Raw genomic sequence first — 27,828 nt, 5'->3', positions numbered from 1 at the left:
CTGAGATTAAGGACCGGTGGGTTAATGACGGTGAGGGTGAGATTGTCATAACTCACAATAAGGCCATTAAAGTGATATTACTGAGAAAGACTTGAGCTGATATGGACTCAACTCTCCAACATGGTGGCATTGGGCGGAAGGCTTTTGCCATTTTTCAAAGAGTTTTTTTTTTCTTCTCTCGCCTGCAGCTCAACGTAAATGGGCTTTGACTCAAGAAGAATGTAAGGAAGAAACAAGTGATGAGACAAAAGAAGACACCCTGAGTTCCTGCGGCTGCATTAACCCATACAATCCTGATGGTAGGATGCAGAAATCAGTGCATGTACCATATGCAATTAAATATTTAGTTAGAGCTCTACAACCTCCTGCTGACTAGCTTTGAAAAGTGCCTACCACTTCATTGACAGCATCAGGAGGTGGTGATCACACACAAGCATAAAGAACTACACAACATTTTATTTCAGTTTGTACTCCTTCTCTTTCCCTGCTTCCTGGACAAAGAAAAGCACATTCCTCCACTCAGAGAAACACTCATCAACAAGAGAGGAGGCTCCGACAACCCTCCCTGCAGTTCACTACTCCCCTCTGGTGGTCAGTAAGGGCCACTGCAGTGTTCAGGGGCCAAAAGAACAAAGGAGGGAGGAATGAACAATGGAGTCCGTGGAGTGCAGTTGCAGTGGGGTTTTTTGTTTCTTTCTTTCTTTTTATGAGCATATTAGATTTGTAGAAATATAGGTTAAATGGAATGTTTAAACTAAAACTCTTCTGTCCACATTCCTTATTCCTTAAACAATAGACACTTATATACATTAATGCTTATGGTCAAACTCCAAAATCACACACTCAAGGTGGCTTTTGGCATCGGAATCTTAGGCCGAAAGCACTGCAAAAGTGGCGGCATTTGACAACTTCAGCATGAGAACTGGTTGCATGAAAAAATGACTGGAAATGTCACTGGTCTCCAACAATGGTGTGCTGCTGTCTGCAGCTTGGCAGCAGGCCCAGGGCATCCACTGTTCCCTCTTCCTCCTGACGTGAAACTGCGCTCATAAAGGCCTAAATATAACCCGAACAAAACGTGGATACATGTATGAAAAGTACAAATGTAACACAATTGTGATTTGTAGAAACGTACCATGGCAACATTTTATTCTGCCAACTAGGCTGCAGAGCATGACAGAACTGCTGACTTTGTACGGAGATCAAACGACGCCCAACCATAAAGTTGGGAAATACGATACAGTGGATGTGCTAGTTGTGAACAGTTTTGCTGCTTATTGTACTTATGGTTGCTAAGATAACTCCTGCAGAGTAAACAGGTTTAAATTCAAGACACATTTTATGGAGCATTGAGGGTTTAAGACAATGATTCTATTTAATTGTTCTCAGTGAGTAACAAAAACAGCCATACCAAAGAGTAACATACTTTTTAACACTATTGTGGTGAATGACAAACTACACAGACTCAGCCCAAGATCTTATGACTACATCTTTACCAATATTGTGCAACATACCGTAACTCTGAAGCTCCCACTTTATGACTGTCCCATCTCAGGTTTGGATTATTATGTTTTTCTTTTCAGATTCTACAGCAGAGAAACTCTACACGTCCGTCTTTCACACGTCAAATCCCTGAGAGGGCGATCCTGTGCTGTGAATCTGTGTCACTGTGTACCTGCAGGGGTCAGAGCTGCCACTTGAGCCTGAACAACATCCACCTGCTGTTACCTGTATCCTCCAGGACCACACCCAGTCCTCCACTCGCTCCACCAGCCAGCCTGAGGAGAGACGCTCATCAGATTTCTCCGATCAGATTCTTTTAACTGCGTGGACATCATCAATGTATGGGTATATTTAGTCAGTTGTCTTTGCTCTCACGTCGGCTCACCTGAAAACACCTGAGCCAGAGGAAGGGAAAACCTATCTCTAAGTCTAAGTTTGTTTTTAAGTGGTTTTGGAGGGTCGGTTTTGTGAAACCAGGGATTGTTTGACTGGTTTAGACCTGCTCTACTTTGGATTTTAAGAATATTAGCACACTAAAGGGTAAGATTTGTATTTTTAAAGCCTTAATGTCTCTCTCACATGTAAACATATTTTCCTTCCTAATATGGTTTTCCGGCGCCTATAGATATGCCATTAACTGATATCTTTACTGTTTCTCACAGCTGCGCGTGTTATCATTAAGACTCATTGTCAGCTATGTCATTTCCACAGTAATTTCACCGGGATGTGGAGTGGATGTAATAGAGCAGCATGCATGTGAAGATTGGCCATGTAGCCTCTGTGTGTGTGTGTGTGTGTGTGTGTGTGTGTGTGAGAGAGAGTATGAGAGATAGAAGGTCTCGGCTTATGAGAGAAGAAATGCAATAATTTATCTTCTACTTTTATTACAGATTAAAATGGGCTGCTTCACATTCGTCAAATTGATGATGGTCTTGTTCAACTTGCTTATCTTTGTGAGTATGTTTCCGCTTTGATTGCATATATGAAGAGGCGACTGGAGAGGTGGTGGTGGGGGTTGTTCATTTATGGTGTTTAATCCTAACATGAGAAGTCATGTGTGAAGTACAGAAAACAAACAAAAGCGTTCAATACAACGCGTTGAAAATAATTTCCTGCTATCCTTCAGTGCAAACAGATGTTCCATAAACATCTCAGATCACTGAGCCAGAGGGCCTAAACCGGTTATAGTCAACTTACAGCCTGTGAACCAAATCAAATCCTAGAAACATGCTAAAATCTTTGATATGTCCTAAAAATCCTTGAAAGATTATAAAATCCTATAAGTGTCCTACAATCCTGGAAATGTGCTAAAATCCAAGAAATGTTCTAAACCTAGAAATGTCCTAATATCCTAAAAAAACATTGTAAAATCACATAAATATCCTTTAATCCTAGAAATGTCCTAAATTCCTAGCAATACCCTAAAATCTTAGAAAATGCTAGAAATGCTTTATAATCCTTGAAATGTCCAAAGCATATGGGAAACATCCTAAAATCCTAGAAACACTCTAAAATCCTGGAAATATCCTTAAGTTCCAGAAACATGGATGTGGCTGCTGCGACTGGCCTCCAGCCTCCTGTTATTTATTAAAAGTGTCCCCCAGGCAAAGCAAGTTGAGTATCCCTGGCCTCAACAATGCTCCTTTCTCCTCCACTTTCTCTCCACCGTAGCAATTTTCATCTCATTAACTTCCCAGGCTCTAATTTTGCCACCTATATCTTCAGCTTAACGTTGATAACTAATGTGGTTTGTGAAATGGAGAGAAACTTTGGCGTGGGTAAGCTGAATTCGCCTGGCGAGTCGAGCCCACCTGGGCTCCCACTGTCACAGATGAAGCTCCCAGCGCAAGTCATCATTTTCCTCACATTTCCTATTTCTGCCTGACTTACGCTGCTTGATGAATCCGGTGCGGCAGCTCTTAAAGTCACAGCAGTGCCCTGATTATGATGTCTCTTTAAAATGTAAGCCAGCAGAGCAAAATGATAAAGTGATTCTCTTCTACCACAACCGCTCAAACACTTGAGCTGCATTTCAAGTTGGATGTTACAACTTTATCAGCTCTTCATCATCTCCAGTGGGGATCTGCAGTCAGAAAGTGTATCTTTTGAGGAAGTAAGGGGCAGGATTTACATAAGAATCAATATTCTTCTGTTAAGCTAAGTCAGTTCATAAATTTCAAAACTTGACTCTTTAGCTCTCATTATGTTACGGCTTCACAATCGCTGAATATGCTGTGCCCCAACAACAACAAAAAAAGTCAGAGGAGAAAATATCGTCAAACAGAGCAGTCTTCGATATTTTTGGATTGATCAATGTCCTGGTGCATCAGATGTACCTTGATGCGATTCCCTTTACTTAATCTTAAAGGGGAACACAAACCTAAATTAAGACTTCCACAATGTTATTTCCATGGCCAAGGAACATTCAATCAGTATGTGTAGTATGAGCTGCTCTCTTTCAAAGCCAGAAACCAGAAAAGGAAGTCTCAAACTTGCCATGTCATCAAGAATTAAGTCTGGAACTGCATAGACAATAGCTGTGTTTGAAACTTTCCCCTCAGTCACTCGCTCACTCTTCATTATGTAGTGTGTATTTAATTGTGCACTATACAGGGAAAAACAAACGAGATTTCGGACACTACGTTGGAATTTTTTTCCCCAGAAATACATGGCCGCATTGCATTGTGGTGTACGGGAGTTAAATGTAGGGTACATCGTATGTACACTCACATTTGCTGTGCATTGTGGGTATTTTATAGTGCAATATATAGTGGATGAAAATAACCACTGAGAATTCGAACACCACTACAAAATGGCCAAAACACTATGTAGTGCACTATATCCGTGAATTCGTGGATCACAGAATGTTTGTTGTCTTGTAAATACCAAATGAGCTATTTCTAGAGTGGTCTTTTTAGCTCTGAAACAGAAAATGTGCCCATATACTGAAAACATTCCTCAGAACATCTTTCACCACTCATTGTCCATAGAGCAGTTCCAGCCTTTTTACCTGGGATATCACAAATTTAAATTTTAGCACTCAATTTTTTGGATATGGGAGAGACTTTGAGAGATTGATGATGAAACAAAGTTATTATAGAACAATGCAGAGAAAAGTTGCATCAGGTTGAACTGACCAGCCTGAGCTTGACTCAAGCCAGCTGACTCAGCTTGTGAAATCACCAGCAGCTGCTTTTGAAACATATAGACTGTCAGGTGTTTCAACAGCAAGCTGGCTTGTAGTTAAGTCAGCTTGCCTATCACAATGACAACAGACGGCATGTTGGCATGACGGCAACACTGCCATGACACTGCCGCAACACTGCCGCGACGCTGCCGCGACGCTGCCGCGACGCTGCCGCAACACTGCCGTGACACTGCCGCAACACTGCCTGCTACTATTACTACTGCATTTCCACAATTACAAGCTGGCACTCCACTCATTTATGGAGCTGTGCAGACACTGCATTGTCGAAAAAAACTGCCCTGCAAATATTTCACAATAAAAAGCCTTGTGTTAACAATTCATGGGATTTTGTTAACAGAAATGTTGTCAGAAGGCTTTTATTTTGAAACAGAAACATGAAAAGGGTAAGTTAGAAAAAAACACTTTTTCTATTCTTTGACACTGAAGCTGTAGTGACAGGTGGTATAATGTCACTATGATTATCATAAGACCATTTTCACCCCTTTGCCCGAAAGAAAACCAGGTATCACCAGGTTTGTCTTGTCCTGCTTTACAAATATACTGGGGAGAAATCTTCAGATCACTGCTGAGGGTTACTGGGAAATCTGTTGAGCCTAATGCGATGACTGCACTATTTGGTGTAACTCCACCCACAGTACCACTCTCCTCCATTGAGGAAACCTTTACAACCTTTTGTCACGCTACTGGCCAGACACTCGATCTTACTCAAGTGGAAGTCTCCAGTACCTTCTTCACACACTCTGTGAATAAGGGAAGTCCTTGATTTTGTCAAGCTAGAAAAAAATCAGGCGCATAATGAAGGGCTCCCTGAGGAAATTTTGTAGGATGTGGGACCGCTTTTTCAACCTGTACAGGAGCTGGACTTTCCAGATATTCCTGAATGATTTACCATGTATTTTAGACTTAGTATTTTAGAGATATTAAACTGTGATTACTGATTTGATTTGTAGTTTTTGTCTTTTCTTAATTCTGTTTTATCCTGTCATTGTTTCACTTGCTACTGACACTTTTGTTTAATATTTAATGGATTGACCAATTATTACTATTACTTATTATTATAAACTTTTTTGTCATTCGTTTAACTGTCCTATTTGAAAAAAAAAAAAAAAAATCTTGTCTAAATCTAAACTTGTGGAAGAATAAACACTAGGTTCCATGACAGCCTCAGTGTAACTGAGGAAAAGGGGGGAAAAAAATAATAACTAATTAACTTTTTTTTTCATCTTTACAAGGTAAATCCACTCTAAATTCTCTCAAGTCTTTGAAATATGTACTAGTGCTATCAACAAGCAAATACCAGTACCCCGGTTCTCAATTTCATCTATAAATTATTCTTATAAATGTGTGAAAACAATCCCATTACAGACTGGACAGCAACAGTGATTCAAAAGTTTGCAAAGAGACACCCTGTGATTTTAGTCTCTCCTCTCCCGTTGCCTTGGAAGTGATCTAAATGAATTGGAAATTAAAAGTCTCTCCGTGTATGCTCTGTGCGTGCAGATCCACGGCCGTGCGTCGGAACTCTCAGATTGTCTGCTCCCGATAATATGACCCATGAAAATGGGTTTTTAAACTCAAGTGACGTCTCTCTCATTCCAGCCCTTTCAAAGAGAGCCAATTCCATTTCAATTGGGGTGGGACGGGCCCGTTCTCTTTTCTGCTCCCTCTGTATCTTTCTATCTCTTTTCTCCATTCACTTCCCCCTCTCTAGAGGCTGTGGCCTCCTATTCTGCAGCCTGTTATTCATTCCAACTCCTCTAACCCTAATAGGTTATATTTCCCATCTCCATAGATACGACACTGCCTCTTCTTTTCCCCCTCCCTACTCATTCAAAAAACCTGATTTACTTCCAGTCCTTTCGCCATGTGGGTGTTCAAATGACAGGGCATCCACCTGCATATGGCACACTATCAAAGGGATTAGCCATGTTTTAAAAAAAAAAGATTTGGTGCCAGCTATAATTATACCTGCTGAGGGATGATGGTGGCACACACGGAGTTAGAGGGGGAATATGCTTGTCGTTTCACATTTAGTCAACAGTGCATTGATGGCTCTGAACAGGTTCGAGAGATGAGAAAAGAAACCCCGGAGTGAAAGGTGGGGAGAGGCGGAGGGAATGAAGAAGAGTAAAAAATAGATAGGAAGAGCGAGGCCAAGGTAGGTAGACAAAGAAAGGGGAAGGGGGAGATGATCCCCACGTGGGAGACGTCAGCGTCTGACAGGAGATTTGGAGTGTCAGGGCCTGAAGGGGAGCAGAGGGGGCCCCCTGATTGCAACGAGCCTGATGGAGCCTGACAGACTATATCAGGTTTCAAACACGGTTTCTCCAGAGGACGAGGGAAGAAGGAGAAATCACTCAGTACGAGGAGTTCAGGGTGAAACACACAGAGGAATCGGAGGAGGGAAAAAAGGGTGGAAAAGAAGAGGAAGAGAAGGTCAGAGGTAGAGAGATGAGCAGGGAGAGGGAGATAATGACAGTGGGATCAGGTGATTTCCAGTCTGTAATGTGAAACATGGGACCTGGTTGTGATTGTGTTTGCTATGAGCAGGTTTTACAGGTTTTGAGTCAACAGATTTCTATGAAAGCCATTCAGCATCCCCTAATGAAATAGCTGCCTGTTTGCCTTTTTAATGTTCATGGTCAGAGATTACAAAGTGAGTTTAACTGACATTTATTTACATTCTTAACTAGCGTTACTGCTATTTTTTTAAAAAATATTTTATTATATTCAGGTAATACTTCCTGTTTTGTTTTGTTTTTTTATCTGCTACCATTTTGATTTCCTTTTAATTCTTTGAAACCTGGAGCAACACCACTTTTCTAGTGCTTTCAGACACCTTTTACAAGTATGTCAACCACTGAGCAAATTGATCAACAAAATGCAAGAAACTAGTACATTTAGAAAATAGATTTTTTAAAGCTGGGGAAAAGATACATTTAGAATGATAATAATTACATGTTTAAAATTATGAGTTATTATTTTATGCAACTTTTTCAGGTCTTTTTTTAAATTTGTTGTTGTTGATGATGATTTTTTTAATTAATTTTCTGGGAATTTTCTTCTGGTACTTTCAACTAATTTATTCTAATATTTATATTATTTCTTCTTTTATTGCTCAGTGACGTCTTCTGATTATTTTGAATTTTTTTATTTATTTATATACAAATTTTTTGGTAATTTTCTTGTACTTTTTACTATTTGTTGCTAATTTTGGAGTTATTTCTTCTTTGCCTTCTTTCCATGTTTTTTTTAAAAGAAATACCCCATCTTTACCTGTGTTCTTGATAACTTTCAGATAACATACAGTTCATTTCCACAGAGCTAATTCAATCAGTGTGAAAGAAACTCAACTCTTTCTGCACACAAAAAACTCACATTAAAAGCCATCCATTGGCTCAAAAGGCAAAATCCATCTGTTTCTAGGAGGGCTTTAAACGCACAATTGTCATTCCAAGAATCAAAAATCAAGTTGTTGGACAATCCTTGAGCATTTCAGTGATTCGATGTCCATCATGGCATCTGTGAAAAATAACAGTAGTTGGGGTCTGTTTAAATGATCCACTGCTCACGGTCCAAAACGCATGGCACAAGTGCTTTTAGGACGTGTCCAGCTCCTCTTTTGCCAGTTTAACAGTGCATAATCTGGGTACACAGTAAGGCACAAGAGGCAACCGGCAACCGAGTTATTTCAGCCGAATCAGAAGTTTAATCTGGGCTCATTGGGATGTTCAGTGTGGGCATTCATGTAATATAGTAAACAAGCTAACGACGCTATCAACAGATCGCAAATACACAACATTTTTTTCAGAAAATAGTTATCAAACAAAAACAAAAGACTGTGTCTTATTAAGTTGCCATGAGCTGTAAATTCACCATTTCTAAGCAGAAGAGAGGAGATAATGAGAAGGGAGAAGAGTACCATAACAGTCAAGAGCACTCACTCTGCAGCAAAGTTATCCAAAAAAAGGACACTACACAGCACATTGACAAAAAACACAAAAAAAACTGCTCAACTTGAAGCTATCTCAGTTGACTGAGGGATCTACAACTCTCAGGGGGCAGCCCTAATTTAGCCCCTTAATGAATCATAGGTGTGTTTTGGGTGTAACACGAATTCAACCAATCAAATTGTCATTTCCGATTCCCTTTAAAAGCCAGGTGTGCTGGCATGAGACACATTGCTATTTACATGGCAGATTCAGCGTATTGAAGGAGCAAGCTGATTTCTGCTGAGTAATACAAGCATCACTGCTCAGCAAAATTAAAAACGGCAAGTTGGAAACAAGATAAATAATGAAGTTACACTGCTCCTCGTGCGTAAATGTGCAAATTTTTCTTGATGGTGAGACAGATAACAGCGCTACAACTCTACTCTGCTTTCTGCTAAGTTTTTAAATATTGCCGCTTTGTAAGTTATCAACACAAAAAGTCAAAATTTGTGGCAGTATAATAGGCTGCCAAGAGGCATCAGTTTGTAGCATGGCCGGACGAAACATTTTGTGCCGTTACGATACGCCGCCAGTTGGATGGGGGCACCTGCAGAGGCAGAATGATACACAGTTGGACGTAATCAGTTGATAACGTGACCAGATAGAATCTGTTGTAGATGCTGATCATGATCACATTTTAGGGGATGTAATTTACATTTTCTCCATTAATGACATATTATTTAACCCACCCACAACCCATCCGCACATTCCTGTGTGCACAACAAGAAAAGTATGCATGTTGTGAACCCGTTTACGTAGGCGCATCTTACTATCTGAATAATGTACCCTTTAATTAGCCGGAAAATACAGCACCATTCTGACTTTAGACCAGGTTCTTGGTAATTAATGGTGCAGTTCCTTTCTGCTCCATTAAAATAGCAATATGCCAACAATGTGCTGGACCACACCTCATTTTAAGACCCACATGCCCACTGGCACATAGACGGGCACAAGAACTTACACAAGGTGGGCGCAACCCAAGAATATGACAATATGACAACAATCTGTCTGAAACTAGCAAGGAAAGTTGCACTGCGCTGTGTGCCACTTTGTGCCGTATGTATGATAGGGACCGTAAAGTTATATTTCACATGCTGTGGATAACTGTAGTCTTGACTTAGGTTTCAGCTTAATTGGAAATGTCAAGTGACAAAACTGATCGAGGTTCCTGTGATTTTCTTTAGCATGTGCATCATGTTGTGACCAGTTTATTTATCAGTACAGAGTAAGCATCAAAGTTATTTGTTTTGTTAATGCAGAAATTGTGTTTTAACTTGCGTGAGTTAAAATAACTTACATCTGTATTTTAAGTCAAATTTAGCATAACTGTTTCTAGAATTCATTTATTTCAGGATTCGCTGGGATGTGACTCTAATCATAATCCTATTGTCTGATTTTCAAGTAGTTCAAGTAGTTAGTCTCTGTAATTCTAACTATAAAGACCAAACATTCAGTATACCAGTAGAAATACCAGTGGCATATAGGGAACCTAGTACTCATGTTTAGGTTCTGAACTTGCCAAATTTAGTCTCAGAGCTTAAAAAAGGAAACTCTGTAGCAACACTGTCCATGCTATAATCCTATCGTCTCCTTCTGTACAGCCCAAGGCTGGCTTTATCCAGCAGCACAAAATGATCACTGAATGGATTTCTGTCCATTATGCCTGTGTGAGTAGAGAGATAAAGGCAGTCATGGAAAAGGGCAGTCATTTTGTTCCGAAAGGTAAAATGGGGCCAAGTTGGTGCTCAGGCCTTGATACATAATGGGAGGCCTCAGGCAGCTCCTCTCATTCTCACAAAAGGACTCCACCTCTCTGAATGGAGACCATGATATTGAGGTGTCATGGTGTCACTAAGATGTAATAGTAAGAGATTAGGTTTAGTGATGTAAGATGGCCTCTCATTTCCAAAAACCTATTACCCCTCAAGAGCTGTAGAGCCCACCTGAATGACTGCCAGCCAAACAAATGATTGACGTTTTACTTGCTGTTGTTAAGTGTGGATTACACCCTCTGGAAGACTAACCGCTGAGCGTCCCAATTTCATTTAAGACAGGGATTTGTGTGTGCATGCACTTGCATAGTTCTAAACATGAATGTATGCTGATGATGTTTTACTTGATCCTCCTACAGCTGGGTGGCCTGACCCTGCTGGCCATGGGGATCTGGGTGAGCGTAGATGGGGGCTCCTTCCTCCGGGTGCTGGGGCCGTTCTCCAGCCAAGGCATGCAGTTTGTCAATGTTGGCTTTTTCTGCATTGCCATCGGGGCCGTGCTGGTGCTGCTGGGGCTCCTGGGCTGCTGTGGAGCCCACAAGGAGAGCAAGTGTCTGCTGCTTACGGTAGGTGTAAAAGATCTGCAGCCCATTGTATCAGCTGTGTAAATTCAAACGCAGCTTAAGTTATGACATATGGGGTGATTAAGGCTATCACTTCATTTTGACAGTGGCACCATACAAGTTAGTTACGATATAAGGCTAAGATGTAACTGAAAATTTACACCCACAGTCGACTAGGTGTGAAGTCATTCTTAACTCAACTGATGGCAAGGTGGAACAACTACTTATTTTGGTGAGAGGGTTTTTGATGATGACTACTTTCTTCCTCATTTACCCTGGCCGTGCATTCTGCATGAGACTGCATCCTTTTGATATTTATGAATAAACAAGAATACAATGTATATTATATATACACATATATATATATTTTTGTTAAATTCCTGGTAATGTCTTGTAACTTTTTAATAATTTCTAACTAATTATTGGACAATGTCTTGTTAAGTACCTTTATGCTTTCCCCCAAGTTTTTCAATAAAACAAACCAATTTGCTCAGGTTTAAGAGTTAAGTAGGTAATTGTGCTGCATGGTAACGGTAATGGTTTCTCAAGGTGTCTCCTAGTCAGACTCAAGATAGTTCAACTAAAACCATGAGTGAGACACTTCAGTAATCCACACATGTTTTGAATCTTATTGTCCCTAAAAAGAGTTCAACTGCCGACACTGTGATGTAAAACACCATAAATGATCACTAACCGGACCATGAGGTGCCTTTACATTCACTTGCTTTACATTCAGTATCTCACCAATCCTTGCATTTGATCCCTACTCATCAACAGCATAGATAATGTCCACATCTGCCCCTCCTGCCTCACTCAAACCAGCAACACCACAAACTGCCAAACAGCGTACAGCGTACAGCGTACATTACGCCCATTAACGACGGCACTAACTACCTCTTAGTCCACTGCAGTGAGTCTAATGAGGAGCACAGGCAGCACATTTCCCCTCGGAGGCCCCCATCATTGCCACATCTCCCATTGAGTAGAATGATGACGTTGCAAGCAGATCCTGAAACTGACAGTGCGGGACGCAGCGCATCGTGGGAAACAGCTATAATGGACTGAATAAAAAACAATGGATGAGAAGATAGGACAAATCATTAAAAACTGTGTCTCCTTATTGTCCTTCTGTGTAATCAACCAAGCTTTAATGGTAGTCTGTGATTGTTACATACAACAGTGGATGTATAACAGGACCCTGGATATTCAGTTTGATGTTTCAATTATTCATTTTTGTATCTTTTTTTTTTTCAAACAAATTTCAGTTTTTGGCTCCACACACCAATGTAGTGGTGCTCACTTTTAACAAATACACCTTAAACAAACTGTCATGCAAATATAAAAGCATATCATTGCAGCTCTAGTCTTGCCTTTGGAAAAGTGTTTGACAAAAATATATTTTTTTATTAATATTATTTTTAAATTAATCCTTTTGAAACCAATGCATAATGATCTGACTTCTTTCAAAAACTTGGGGATAAGGCAACAAGCAAATTAACATGACATGGCCTACAAGTTCGCAAAAAAATATTTTAAAGTTACAAGAAAATAACCCGAAAATAAGCAAAACAAAGAACTAAAAAACAGACCACAAAAACAAGAAAATTACCCCTGAAAGTGTTAAATTAAGAAAATACATTTATTTCACGAATTGTTTTTCTTTAAAACTAATTTTAAATAGAAAATCATTTTAATTATCAATACAATTTAATAACTGTCTAATAATCCCCCCCACTCTTTTTTAAAACTGATGATTTTAAGGTAATTTTTTTTATCACTTTTTTTTATTTATCTAATTTATTTTATAATTAACCATTTAAAACATATATTTATTTCATATATCTTATTATATTTTTCTGTAAAAATCTTAAGCATCAAACAATTATAGTTATCAATATAGTTTTCCAGTTTTCATTAAACCTGATTTTTTTTTAGGTAATTTTCTTTTCACCTTTAACTTTGCTGGGCATTTCTTGCCAAGGTGATCAATGCATGTTTTTCCAAAGTTTTCCAAAGAAACCAAACCAATCAATTGCATCTCGAGACTTGCTTTTGGAAAAGTGCTTGACAATTTTTTATCTTTTTTTGAGACCTAAGCAAATTGATCTAATTTCTTTCAAAATATGGTGAAAAGGCAACAAGAAACTAAACAAGACATATCTTAAAAAGTTACAAGAAAATTACCTGAAAATAAGGCAAAAAGTTAAAAAATATTTTCATTTTAAATATCGTATTATATTATTTTCTGTAACATAATTATTAGTATAAAATCATTGTAATTATCAATAAAGTTTTCTGGAATTCTTCCCCTTTTTTGATAATTGCCTGATAATCCTAATTGATAATCGGTAATTGAATTGATTATTTTCGTCTCACCTTTTATTATTTTTTGCAAATTGCTGGGCATTTCTTACGCCCCACCATGTTTTACAAGTAAACCAAACCAATTTCCTCAGGTTTTAAAAGGTCAAATAGCTTGTATAAGGCATCTGAAGGGAGCACAAGAAAACTGATGTCGACATCCAGATTTCAGTGGGTTAAGTACCCCTAAACTTTCTCCTTGTCTCCTCTTCTTCCCTCCCTGCAGTTCTTCTCCATCATCCTCATCATATTCATCGCTGAAGTGGCAGCCGCGGTCGTGGCTTTGGCCTACTCTTCATTTGTAAGTCCCCCTCTTCACCTCTTCCTCTTTCTTCTCATTCACTGCCTCATCACATCCCCTCTCTCCTGCCAGCCCTCTTTCTCCTCCTCCTCACTCCCCTTTCCTTTGTCTCCTAATTCGTCTCGTCCCTCTCACTCTTTCTCTTTTACCCTTTCACCCCCTCGTCCCACTCTCTGGATTTTATCTCCATGTAAATTCTCCATCATAGCCGCGGCCATCATTGAATTACTGGCTTTATGTCCGCCTCACTACATTCGGCTACTTAATGACTCCGGGATAGCCTGGGGCCATGGGCGCCGTCTCTAACTTTGAGCAATTTATTACTCTGGAATATTGAAGCTAAAGCATTTTATATGCAAAACAGCCTATTTACATATGTCTCTCTCTCTCTCTCTCTCTCTCTCTCTCTCTCTCTCTCTCTCTCTCTCTCTCTCTCTCTCTCTCTCTCTCTCACACTCACACACACACACACACACACACACACACACACACGCACACACGTGTGCACCATTTACATTTAGTGCCACGTATAATAATTACAAGGGTTTCAAATGAGCTATGTAAAAGGAGCTTAGTGAAGACTGGGATCCTAATAAAGAAAATAGAGAGTGGAGTTTTTTATCCAATCAGAGGATGTATCTGAGTCCCCGGGAGCAAGGGAGGTAATCGGACAAACACACATCTGCATGGAGGAGCTGATGAGCATGGGAGAGTAGACTCTGTACTGCCTGGGAATTGCAATTGTTTGTGCTGGTAACCAGATTGAGCAGCGGCTGCACACTGCAGAGCATCTCAGTTGGATGCATTTTGGAAGGGATAGGGTAATATCAATAAGCAGAACTGGACAAAGTGTTGGAAGCAGGGCTCTGTACCTTTTAATAAAAGTTGCTCAGTGGCGCATGAAGCCAAAAAAAAAAAAAAAGTTTCATTTCTAGGTATAAAATTACCCAGATCTTCTGTAGCTATGGACCCATAAGAAAAATGCACTAGCATTTCCTTTCACTCCATGTCCCAACCACTTGGTCTCTGGCTCGCTCACATGAATGACAGCGGTAAAATAAGTGAATTCAGCTATAACTGAATTCTTAGGTAATTATGACTTAAATTAAGGGCTAGGCAACAGGAATTAAAAAAACAATATTTTTAGGCTATATCATGATACACATTATATAGCTCGATATTTTGAAATCTCCTCTGAAGTACTGTAAACTACTAAAATACAAAATGATTAATGAACTACAGTTACTAATTAATTAGCTACTGCCATAAAATAAAGTTACATAAACTACTGTTACAATAAAGTTTAATAAAGTTTAATACTGCTATAATGTTAAATAAAGTAAAGTATAAAGTTAAAGTACCATTATGGTAAAGTTAAAAAAGAAAGTATTGTTAGAATTAAAAAAATCAAAGCAGAACCGATGGTGCTGCCCCTTGTGTTGATGTTTTTGCTGTGGACTTGATGCCTCCGGTTTGCTAAACAATTCTTGCCAAGTTTCCCATGTTTTTTCCTGTGTTTGTGAAAGGTATCCAATTTTCGCTGGTTTCAGAGGTTTTTAGGACACAACTATAGACAGAGATAATAAGTGGGTGATTTCTGCAGTGAATGGGTTGGCCTTTAACTTCTCCCTGTCTCTCTCTTTGTTTCATTTTTATTCCCTTTCCTCCATTATCCATTGTGTTCTGGTGTGCCTGCTCTCACACAAAGAAGCAAACTGTGTGTGTGTTTCATGTGTGCTTGGAGGCTGAGCTAGTGACACTGTTGCTGTTGCTGCTGCTGTTGTTGTTGTTGCTGCTGCTGCTGTTGTTGTTGCTGCTATTGTTGTTGCTGCTGCTGCTGCTTTTGTTGCTGATGCTGCTGCTGTTGTTGCTGCTGCTGCTGCTGCTGTTGCTGCTATTGTTGCTGCTGCTGTTGTTGCTGCTGTTGCTGCTGCTGAGGCGGTTTTGTTGAAATAAATCTACCCTATCTCTCGCCTTTTATTTACAAAGCTGAGCTAACCCAAGGTGAGTGATGTAAACAGCATCTGGTGACAACGGCCAGTGTGCCAGTGCAGAGAGCGAAAGACAGAAAGGTTTGAGCTATTGTCTAAAGCTCAATGAAATGCAAGACATAACTCATAGATTTGTCTTTGTTAAGATCCCAGATATGGTTTAGAGTCAATTTAACGGGCTGTTTGTTAGCTTTAGCATCGTCTGTTCATTACAAACACAAAGGACATCGTCAGTTCCATCACAGATATGAATGTGTGAGAGCAGCTGTCCATTTCCTGCTTTTGATAAGACACAGTAAACACAATAGCATCGGAATAATGAATATGGGCAATATACATCTAATATGCATATATATAGCCGCCTGTGTCAATAAGAGACAGAAGCATAGACAATGAAAGGAGACGATAAATAAAGCGTTGATCTATTTTGTCCCACTTATCTGCAGCATAAATCTGCCTTTTGGCTACTGGGCCCCCACAGCTCATCCAAGCAAAGAGCCAATAACCTTCAGGTGGTCGGAATAACTGAGATTTAATAAGCAATTCCAGCAAGCATTATGAGAGGCCGTCAGTGGTCATGGTTGTTCTTTCTCCGCCAAGTGATTCGGAAGTGACCGGGGTGGAGATTTATTACTGGGGCCGATATGGACTTCAGAGTGGATGAATGAAAAAAATGTTTCGTGGAATTTAATGAATCATGCTGAGGGGCACATACAGTAAAGGAATGCCCTCTCCAAAACGTAATCCAATACTGATTGCTGTTTGCTTTAAAATCTCATTGGTAAGAAGAAAGATTAGCCCGTGTTAGTGATGGAAGATGATTAACTCCAATTACTTCTGCTTTTAAAGCTTCACCACTCACTTTCTTAATATCAGCAATGGAGAAAATGACTTATGTGTATGTGAAGGCGTCCACTCACCAACTTTGTAGTTTATAAAAGAATATCACTAGCAATAATTGCGAGCAGAATATCTCTGCTTGTGTATGCTCAAATAAAATCTTTGCACACAGAATCAAGCTCACGCATGTTTAAATGAGATCCGCATGCACAGAACCATAAATGTGCGCAGAATATCTCTAATATCTGAAACACTCATTATTAGCGAAGTTATATTATAAACATAATCTTAATCTAATGTGACAAATTTTCACTTTTACTGTGTCATTGTATGTGGTTTGTCCCTGTCATATTGCCGTAGACAGAAGGTGCTACCGTGAAAATAGTATTAGGCAGTTCATTCTGCCCTTGCCCAGATACAGGTACAATGGCAAATCAAAAAGAAGGTACGCTAACCAATTATTTAGGGATACTATGGCGACTGGATCCGCCCACTTACTTTCATAAAGAAAAACAGCACTGAAAGTAGTTGTTCAGATTCTGCACATGCTCAAAACATGGTTTTCTCCTCTCAGGCTACAATATCGCTCTTGTGACCAGAGATATTCTGCACGCAAGTGTGGTTCTGTGCACTTAGATCTCATTTTCATGCCTGCAATAGGCCTTCATAGCAGTTCCCCACAAATCTACCAAGCATTTTAGCATCTTTTAGCATTGTGATTATTTGTGACTATATTTTCCTCGCCTGGTTTCACAAAACTAAAAATGATATGAAAAATTAAATGGCCATGACCTCTTAAAACTGCATTGCATGTTGGTGGCATGTAATGTGTTAAAATGACGTGCCAGCCCTTTAAAAAAAGTGCCAATGGGAGGGTGATTAGGATCATTTTTTGGCAGACACACAAGTTCTCTGGTTCAACATCACATGGTGGGCGGTGATTACTGTTACAACCCCAAACATGATAAAAAGTGAGAAAGGAAGGAAGTTGGGAGGAGGGGTCAAAGCAGCACAGGACTGTCACCCAGGACACTACTGGTCATGAACTGTGTAAAAGTAAAAGTTGTTAACTTCTTTTAACTTTACATTATTGTTTCCTTTACATTGTAACATCAAATAAAGTGATGAACTCATGCCACTTTACGACATATGTAATTGTTATGTAATGTAATGGTATTGTAATGAAAATTTCAATCTTTTCTAAACCTAGCCAAACTAAATCGGGATAGTGATGCACGTGACTATGTTAAGACAGCACAAGCACATGGAAACCAATGCTGGGACGTCAACAAATGAACATGCTGGCACAGATGGTTAGGATTAGGCAACAAAAATGCGGACGGTTAGGTTTAGTCAAAAGGGAAGGGAAAAAAACATCACATTCAGACGCAAAGCAACCATCGGAGTCCTGCATGAAAGTCTTGGTTTTGTTCAATCCTTTCATTGCTCTTCCTGCCTGCCCTATGGGTACCTTCTAGCTCCTTACATTACATTGTGGCATTCTGTGGCATATCATGCAGACACAACAGGTTCCGTCCGGCCATGTTCTCAACTGACGCCACCTGTCCGCGTATCATGCGGCACAGCAGGTGCCATCTGGCAATACGCTGGTGTATAATAACACAGCAAACGGTTCTGTCCGTGTTCTCAGCTGATACCGTCAAGTGGCATATAATGCAGGCATGAAAGGTGGCTTTTGGCGTCGGGATCTCACGCCAAAACTGCTGTCAAAGCAGAAGTATTTGACGACTTCAGAATGAGAACAGGCTCGAGTGCTACGTAGAGCGTCACGGACCAAGTGTAGGTATTTGTATGAAGTTGTGTTAGCATGCAAACAAGTGGATGGAAATGCACCCCATGGCTGATGCCACCAAGCATTGCGCCTTTTCTAATAACAAAGCAACGCTCAGCTAACTGTAATAAGGTTTTCATTTATTGCTTCTCCACTTAAGAACAATAACCAATTAGCAGCCAGCGAGTCAATGCAGTAAAAGATATTGATAATTATTTCAGAAGCAGCAACACAGTGTAAAGCAACAAGAGATCAATAACACATGGAGATTTTTATCATGTGCGTGTGGAATGTGTTCACTCTACTGTATTGATAAATGTGTTATCACCTCCTGCCTAGTTGTGCAGGGCATTGCTATAGGCTTTGTCCTGCCTGTCCACCGTGTGTGTGTGTGTGTGTGTGTGTGTGTGTGTGTGTGTGTGTGTGTGTGTGTGTGTGTTTATTGGGCCCATATCAGTGTGTAAGCATGCGAGCGTGTGTTTAACGGGATGTGGTGAGGCGCAAGGCAGAGTGACAGTGATGAATTAGCCGGCTGGTAATAACCCTCTCTGATCTCAGCCGCTCTCACAGCTTCTTGGGGGGCACTTTTAATTGTGGCATGTATCCCAGCATCCCCTCGGGCATCTCGTATGCCTGCCCCCTTACGCTGAACACACACACACACACACACACACACACACACACACACACACACACACACAAACACACACACACGGAAGAAAAAAACTGATAGACACAAGGTTGCACATGGCCACATGCACATACAGTAAAGCACACACTCTCCTGCCTCATCAAATGGGTCTTTGTGTGACTGTACACGAAGGGATTATTAATCAAAATGGAAAAAAAAAACAGACTGAGGAGGAGAGAAGGAGGGGGGGAGGCATGAAAGAAAGCTAACCTGTGTGTTTGTGAAGAAATTCTTTTACAACAAAGACTCCTCTGGCCTAAAACATAACCTGCCTTTTTTGCACTTTGGATAAACACAAATAGCAGACAAAATGTGTCCTGACCGAAGCCATCAGAAGCATCAATATATATGTAAATGTCCCATAAAAAGGGAGAAGAAGAATGGAGAATAATGGCTCGGCCATTTTTTGATTTATTTTCATTTTTTCCAGGTGGCGGGCCGGGGCTGTTTATTTCCCAAGTGCTTTGTGTGAGAGAAGATTTATTTAATTTCTGATGAATAGGTGACTCCCAGAGAATTACCTTTCCTGCCCATGAAATCAGCCGCAGTATTTTATGTTCAGGGGCTCCCATAGTATGGGGTGTGTATACTTAAGTGTGTATATGTGTGACACTGTTGGACTTTGAAAAGCTCTGTAGTGCAGTGATGTGCCTTTAAATCCATTCACAGGAGTTGATTTGCAGGCATAGGCCTATCATCTCCATGCTGGACCCTAAAGACAGCGTGACATGCTGGGGCCATTGAAAAATGCCTTTCATTTATCTGTGATGGAGCTAGACTAAGTATTTTAGAAAGGGAGGACATTTTGTTAAAAAAGGATTTTTTTTATATCAAAATCATTCTGGTAAGAGTGGACCTTTGTGGACAGTGATGACATTTTAAACTTAGGGACATTTCTGGAGACTCAGGACATTTCTTTAAAAAATATGGGACATGGGACCAAGTAATTAGATATATCAATTCCCATCAATTATCTGATGTCCTTGTTGCATGAAAGCTCTGTTACTCTTACCCATTTTTCCTTTCTCTTAATGTGACGAGCTAACATGTCTGTATCTATGTCCAGTCTTGCTTTGCTTTGTTGTTTTGTTTCGTTTAGCTTAGTTTTGTATATATGTGGGTTATGTGGTTTTGTTAGCTTGTATGTTACTCTTTTAGTGATGAAAACTAAATTAAAAAAATCAATTCATAAATCTATTTAAAAAATCCCTCAGAAGTTGGGACATTTCAGAATGTATGGAATTTCAGGGGAAAATTGAGAAATTTTAACAGTAACATATTTTGGAAAGTGATTTTGGTAAGATTACGACATTTTTGATCATCATCACGTCAGAAAGCGGACATTTTTAATATGAACATAAAACAAACTAGTTATTTCTGTTCTCAGGGTCAGTGTTGGGAAGATGACTTTTGAAATGTAATAGGTAACAGATAACTAGCTGGCCTGTAAAAAATAGAAGGAGTTAGAATAGAATAGAAGGAGCGACCATTTTAATTACGGTTAAATTAAGGTAAAAATAAGAGCACCATGGGTTCCACTTTAAATGAATTAATTATAACAATACTTTATTTAACTTTACTATAACAGCACTTAATTTAACTTTATACTTAATATAATAGCAGTACGTTATTAAACTTTATTTGCAACTGTATTAGTAGGGGATTTTAAAATATTGAGATATATAACTTGTATCTGTATATAGCTTAGAAATATTGTGATATTATTTTAAGGCTTTACTTTTGTCAATTACTTTTTTAACAAATGTTCTAAACTGGGCAATAAATCTGAAAAGCCCTAAAAACATAAGTGCATAAATGTTGCATTCAGATTTGTCTTAACAGCTTTGCTGACCCATGTTGTCCAAAAATACACTAAAAGTAGGCATTGCTGCACAGCAAAAAGATGTAGAGCAGCAGAATTAATGTTTGACTCAACATGTAAACTTTTTACTGAAAAGATATTTTTCATACGTAACCCCTTTGTATGCACCACCATTTTGATTTTAATTGTAATTTAATTACATATTTTTTTCAGCAACTGTAACGAATTACAATTACATTTATTTTGAAATTTAATTACTGTAACAAGTTACATGTAACTAAATAATCCCCAGCACTACCAAGGATCCTACGTTACAAAGTTTGATATGACACATATTGGGAACATGTCAAAGGGTCCTATGTTCCCCAACTCTAATGGGCACATGAAAAAGATGTTCCCCAGCCATGCTGCCGCCACTGCAGACACACAGAGTATACAGCTGATCAAGAGCAGGACCCGCCCCTCTCTCTGTCTCACAAACCCAGACCGAAATCCAATCCAAATCCAATGGTAAAACTAAGCGCAGCAGATCAAATATGGACTAAGATTCTGTTACTGACTTGCATATTTCTCACCTCAAGTGTTTTCAGAAACACATTTTAGCTTACTGTTTAACACAAGATCTGTCCGGATGCCATGTTTTTCAAACTGACATGGTTGCTTTACGTCACCCAAAAGCGGGAGTGTTTATTGATCCAGTGCATTCTGGTAGTTGTAGGTTTTCTACTTCTTGAGCAAAGGTGTCTCTTTTCTCTTTTTCTTTGCTTATGTAGCACCAATTTCAAAAGTATTTGTACCTTTCTGCTACGGAGATGGCTTAATTTTATTTGAGCAGTCTCTTTATATCCGTGAAATACTTCTTTAAAATAAAGATTTGGTGCAGGGGCGAAAAGTTAGAGTTGCGGTTAGAGGTTCAGGAATACACAATGCCATTGACAGTCCTAACATGTGTGTTTGTGTCTGTGTGTGTGTGTGTGTGTGTCTGTGTGTGTGTGTGTGTGTGTGTGTGTGTGTGTGTGTGTGTGTATTTTCTTCAGGCTGAGGGGATCCTGAGAGCGTGGGCGACCCCTGCTTTACAGAAAGAGTATGGCAGTGATCAGGTTGTCACTAAGATCTGGAACACCACCATGACAGAGGTACTGCACCATTTGTTTTCAACATATTCATGTTCTGAACTTACAGGAATGTGCTAGTTTTTGTAGGTCTTAGCTTTTAACTACAAACTTTATATGAATACTTACTATTCATGTTGATCATTTTTCAAATCACATTTTCAGGTTCCTTCTTGCAGACATTGTTTACAGTTCCTCTCCATAAAAATCAACTTGCTTTACATTATTTATGCGAGGATCACATTATTGGCATGTTGAGCTGCTGTGGTGACAAGCAGGGAATATTTTCAGGGCTTATCTATGGTGCATGGAAGAACTTTCCAACATATTGCAGCTGATACTTGAATACTAATAAAAACTGCAGTGATGAGCTTTATTTTCAACAAAAAAACTATATCGAAATTCTGCACCATAAGGTATAAACCACTGTCACGAGATGTAAGCCTCGTGCTCAAGCCTTGTGGGCCTGTAGAGCCAGGTATTCTATACCTCGTAAAAAAGTTTTTTGCTTCATGCGCCAATGAGCAGCTCTCATAGAAATGAACGGGGCCCCGCCTCCATGGCTGAATTGAGACTATTAATACATTAATGCTGCCATGAGGCAAGAAGTGAGGGAGAGGTCCTGCCGCAATCACATGAAATCTGACACAACTTGCTACAGATAGGAGCAGGCTACCCTTTGGGAAGAAAGCAAAATATCATCTTTAAAATAGAACCCTCTGAAGTGCAAGAAAATGATGCCAGCTGGAACTTAAGTTTTAGTTTTCAGCAGACTTATTACATCGAAGCACTGCAAAAAAGAGAGTTAAAAACAAATAAAGGTGAAAAGCTGGCTTATTAGGTTTGTAATGTTAATTTCTGCGATATTGGCAAGGGCCTGCTAGTTCTGTCGGGGTTTTAAGGGTGGAGCTAAGTGAATATAAGCCACCATGTGGGGTGGGACAATGTGAAGGCAAGCAAGAAAAAAAAGAGAAAAAGCGCACAGCGGTCAAGGCGGTGATGTGTCAGAATAAAAAAGGAAACCTTTCTGATAACAAAACTTTGGTCAAAATATAAGACTGTTATATCATACATTTGAATTTCAAGGACTATAAGCATTTTGCTAAAAAAAAAATTGTGGCTATTTTCAAGGTATTTGAGTACTTAAGTGTCTTTAAGCAGGATACTGAACCCAAATGCTCCAATTGATGTGCATGTGAATGTTTCTGGCAGGTGTCCTCTGCTATGAATGTGTGTGAGCGAATGTGCTTGTAAAACATTTTTGAGTTGTTGCTGAGACGAGAAAAGTATTATATAAATGTGGTCCATAGGTCCACTTATTCCCTTGGTTACCTTGACTGAGAGTACTACTGTGTGAACTAAGGTAAAACTACCAAAAGCAGACAGAAATGATTTTGCTTTAGTTTAATTCCAATTCAGAATTGTTAGCTTTGAGAGGAACTGTAGCCTCAGGCAGTTTCTTCATGCTTTTTTATTAGTTGAGCTTGGCGAAGGACACAGCAGACTTTGACAAAAAAAAACATATTTTCCTACTTGTAGTGAACCAAAAGGTGTTTTAGTTTTCACTCATAGCCTTGAAAAGTGATATTTATGAAAGAAAAAGTGTCATTGAAAACCCACAGAATTCACTGGTAACAGTTTTCAATGGTTGAAAACTTTCTGTTGAAACTTGTAAATGCAACACAGTAAAAAATATTGATCTGTTGTGAATGTGAACGCACAACAATACAAAACTGACAACCTGAACTCACAAAGCTCTCTCTAAAGTGTTAAGACTGCACAACTGAGATAAATAAGGCTTATGGAAAAAGGCTAAACCTTCATCCAAAAAAACTCTCTCCTCCAGTGTTTCCCTCTTGGTTTTGTCTCCCTCTCATAGCTAAATTGCTGCGGTTTCACCAACTATACGGACTTTGTGGGCTCTAAGTTTGAAAAGGACAATGGAGGCAGCCTGCCACCCACCTGCTGCTGGACCAACAGCTCCCCCTGCAGCCCGGACGAGGCCGAGCGCAGCGCTAAGCCGGTGAGAAGTGGAAAAAAAACCCACAACTTAATACAAGAAACATGTACAAAGTGTACGCATAAGAAATAGTCTATTTAGTGTCCCCTGATGAATATGATATTCCACACATTTTCAATATAATGCAATACAACCCAACAGCAGCACAAACCAAGGCCTCCAAAATGACCAGAAAGTTGAATCAACATCTTTATAAAACAGTTTCAGCAGAAACTGAACATTATAAGCTTTAAAAATGTAGGATCAACTGCAGGGCTGCTGTAAAGGACTGCATGCATTTTACCCAGGTGTATCTAATAATAAAATGTGCGTCTGTTGTTGACATTGTGAGACAACGTGTCAATTTACACCTCTCAAATGCATTAGGTCTTTTCAAAATACACTTCCATTTTCACAGGAAATACAGAAGAGTTAGAGCGATTTGAATCCTGGCTCCTCCATCCAGCCCTGTCTTCTAGAAATATTGATTATGTACAAATAATTTCAAGCAAGTTTTGACATAAATGTAATGCCAAGAAAATTCTGTTTTATGTGAACATATTGAGACACTGTTGCAAATTAACATATCAGGCAAGTTTTAAAAATGTTGATATTGAAAGTTTTGGCAAAATTCACTGACAATGTATCTCAGTTGTTTTCAGACAATAGGAAATCTTGCAATACTGTATCCACTCGTTGTGACTGCAGCATTATTTCTAAATATTTTTTTAATTTAAATTCAAATAAAATCATGTTCTTCCCTTAACCTTACCCAATGTGCTTTTGTTGCCCAAACCTTTGGCAGGAGTCTGGATGTGAACCCATAGTTCTGCAGTCAAGGTCCTGCACTTTGTATGCCCAACATGCTCCCTAGCAACTTTCTATTAAGCCTACGTGGTACATGAATGTAGTGTTTCGTTACCTGAACATCACATTAATAATTTTGGGTTTCTTTTTTAGGAGCCTTTCAAAGCACTAAGGGTGCCTCTCAAGACACAGTTCAAGCAGCATTGTATTCTAACATGTCGTCTCTAAACAAAATCTTGGCAGCGATTACATTGCCACATCAACACAATTATGAAAGCAATCAAGTAACATAAAAACATAATTTCTGGTAGGGGTAGGGGTACTCTATCACCTCCCCACAGGTGGGCAATGACAACTTGAAGTGGGTGTGAATGTCTGATTTCATGGCAATTCCTCCAGTAATTGTTAAGATATATCAGTCTGGTCAGTCTGGCTATGTTTGATAACTGACCAGTCATTGTTGCCATCACTTCAACTCATCAGCTAAAAAATAATATTGATATGATTTTAAACCTGAAAACTGTTAATTTTTCAGGATTTTTTACTTATTACATTTGTCCAACTCATTAATCGAAAAAAACATTAACTACATTTAATGATAGTTTAATTATCTATATTAACTGCTGTGTATTAGATGGAGCCAGCACTAATTTCCTGACCCTGAGAAATTTGTATTGGTGTCCTCTTGTTGTCTGTTGTGTGTCAATTTGTCATAAATTGAGGATTACGTTCACACACTTTTCTCCTCAGGGCTGTTTCAAAAATATGCTGAAGACCCTCAAGGAGCACGCCAATATCGTGGGAGGCATCGCAGCAGGAATAGGAATCTTAGAGGTAAAATAACATTTAAAAAAAGAAAGGCAAGATTTTACACAATTTGTTCAAACTGGTTTTGCAGTCTTTTTTTTATGTAGTTCTGATCACTTCAGTCAGTCTGGTTTTAGTAAATGTAATGCAAACATGATTAACATTTGTTTTATGATCTCTCCTCAGATTGCTGCCATGGTAGTGTCCATGTACCTGTACTGCCACCTGGACAACCGAATCAGCTGAGATGCCTTCAGGGAAAACATGACATAAAAATCTACCATATAGGAATATCTCTTTTTCCTCTGGTTCCTTCTTTTGTCTGAAAGATGTCTTGCTTAACTATAAAGTCATGTTTATGATTAAGAAAAATCAGACAACTGTATTTAATATGAAGAGAAACATTTCCTAATCACCTGCAGAGTGTATATATTTCATGTTTGCCAGTAAAGGTGTATCAAACAGCATTGACTGAGGACCAACTGCATTGTAGCCTGTACTTTTTTTTAGACTAATCAACCTTTTCATCAATAGTTAGCTGCTACACTTGATCAAATTACTGTGAAAGGCTTTACTTGAAGCTCTGAACCTTCAGAAAATTGAGCAACTCTGCAGCTCTGCAAAGCTTTTTAACTTCCCTCAGCTGATACTTTTGGAACTGTCAGGTACAATGTTTAAGAGGCAGCAGTCAAATGTTTTCATCAAACATGCTCTGATAAACCCAATGTATACCACCTGCACAGCACCACACAGCTGACAGACACAGTAAGAAACTAGCTGACTTGCATAAAGCAACACAGATCAACCAAAAAGAAACACAAAAGTAGGAGTGCACCTAAAAATTATTTTTTTATCGATTAATCTATCGATTATTTTTTTCGATTAATTTATTAAGCTATTGATTTTTTTTTTTTTTAATGGTCTAACTATTATTTTTCATTACTCAATTAATATAATAATGAATTATCCAAAACTAACATTTTAAAACTTGTCATACACTGCAGTTCATTATTCCCCAACAAAAAAATAGGCCAGTCTTAACTGGTAAAGTGTGTTTTACAGTCTGATATAGTAAAATAAAATTAATGCAAGAGCTTGTTCCACTCAAGTAAAAGGAATGTAGTGCAATCTACATTTAGCTATCCAACTGCAAAATAAATAAAAACAATGTAAAATCACTTAACAAAACAGTTACTCTATGTTACTGTAACAAACCGCAAATCTAGCAGTCCAACAAAATATCTTACAGTAAAATTATTGCAACTTTGAAAAATAACTTTTCTCTAACAGAAATAATTATAACTAGTACATTCTTTCTGCATCAAAATAGTCCAGCCTGGGCCTTAAGGCATACCGCTGCCTGCTGATATGAGTGCTGTATTTTCATATTTATAACACATATTCCTCTCATTTATGAAGTTATACAAGCTCCTGCACAGCTGACAACCCCATCCCGTAAATGTTTCAAAATAAAATGCATTGTATCAGCAACTGATGGCATTCTGTCCACAGAGACACAGTCAGAGGGCTTTTGTTTTGAAAGGAAAGCAAGGAAATTGAGGTAAAACAAACGTCTTTGTATTTCCTCATCTCTGTGCCAGAGAATAGACTGCAGTGTAAAGCGGTAGAGACAACAAATGCGAGTGTCATACATAAAAAAAATTGCGGGTAACCATTGCTGTAGATGTGCTGCAGCTGACACACAGCTCAGACGCGCCTGACAAGCGTTGCTTGGGCGAGCAGTGTGCACACTCTAACTTGATACACGAGCGCCGAAACAAAAATCAACACACACCCCGCTGCTCAAGCTCGCTGACGCACGCTGTGAGAAAATAGAGCCCTTTAAGAGAGAGTCGCATCATCTCCGTTCGCTCCAATCAAGTGTTTTTTTCACAGCAATGGCGGAACGTGGAGCATCTCAATAGTTCCCGGAAGTAGCATTAATTGCTAGCGGCGCAATGGAGTTGCAGCAGAGAAGACCATTTGTGATGGGCTTTACCAGGGTAAGACGTCTAAAGAATCGTTTTTGATATTTTCAGCATATTTTAGCTAAATTAACATGTGCATTAAAGCATGATATTGGATTATCTGCCGCTAAATTATTAGATTTACGAAGCAATAAAAGACATGCTATCAGAGTAAGCTAACTTTAGTACACTGTACTGTATATACTGAACATATATCGTTAGCTGCTAAGAGTCTATTAATTTAAAATCTCCTGCTCTTTAATAATTTCATCTTACATTAAGGAGTTAAAGGGGAGAAAC

At 39.1% G+C, this 27,828-nt stretch overlaps 1 protein-coding gene and 1 long non-coding RNA gene across 3 annotated transcripts in view; one reads left to right on the top strand and one right to left on the bottom strand.

The window, feature by feature from the left end:
• LOC148189502 (uncharacterized) overlaps positions 1-27,828 on the bottom strand; it is a 115,503-nt gene that overhangs the window by 77,172 nt on the left and 10,503 nt on the right. The window lies entirely within an intron of this gene.
• On the top strand, positions 1,708-26,035 carry tspan1 (tetraspanin 1). Of its 2 annotated transcripts, none has more exons than XM_088077271.1 (8): positions 1,708-1,842; positions 2,394-2,456; positions 10,835-11,041; positions 13,626-13,700; positions 21,874-21,972; positions 23,828-23,971; positions 25,505-25,588; positions 25,748-26,035. In XM_088077271.1, the coding sequence occupies exons 2-8, from the start codon at positions 2,400-2,402 to the stop codon at positions 25,805-25,807; spliced, it is 726 nt and encodes a 241-aa protein (XP_087933397.1). In that variant the 5' UTR covers positions 1,708-1,842; positions 2,394-2,399; the 3' UTR covers positions 25,808-26,035. The 2 variants fall into 2 exon arrangements, with proteins under 2 accessions (XP_087933397.1, XP_042368462.1); XM_042512528.2 differs by having other exon boundaries at positions 1,777-2,043.

Source organism: Plectropomus leopardus, chromosome 5, assembly GCF_026936395.1.
Source record: "Plectropomus leopardus strain MGB_pleo_1.0 chromosome 5, ASM2693639v1, whole genome shotgun sequence".
NCBI lineage: Eukaryota > Metazoa > Chordata > Actinopteri > Perciformes > Serranidae > Plectropomus > Plectropomus leopardus.
Note: the sequence above shows the minus strand (reverse complement) of the source record. Positions and strands in the feature narration are given on the sequence as shown.

Bases quoted from the DNA above. Each gene is read 5' to 3' on its own strand.
- tspan1 (XM_088077271.1), top strand. From the start codon at position 2,400: ATGGGCTGCTTCACATTCGTCAAATTGATGATGGTCTTGTTCAACTTG. The intron at 23,972-25,504 runs GTGAGAAGTGGA...TTTTCTCCTCAG, and splicing joins CCGAGCGCAGCGCTAAGCCG to GGCTGTTTCAAAAATATGCT. The intron at 25,589-25,747 runs GTAAAATAACAT...ATCTCTCCTCAG, and splicing joins CAGGAATAGGAATCTTAGAG to ATTGCTGCCATGGTAGTGTC.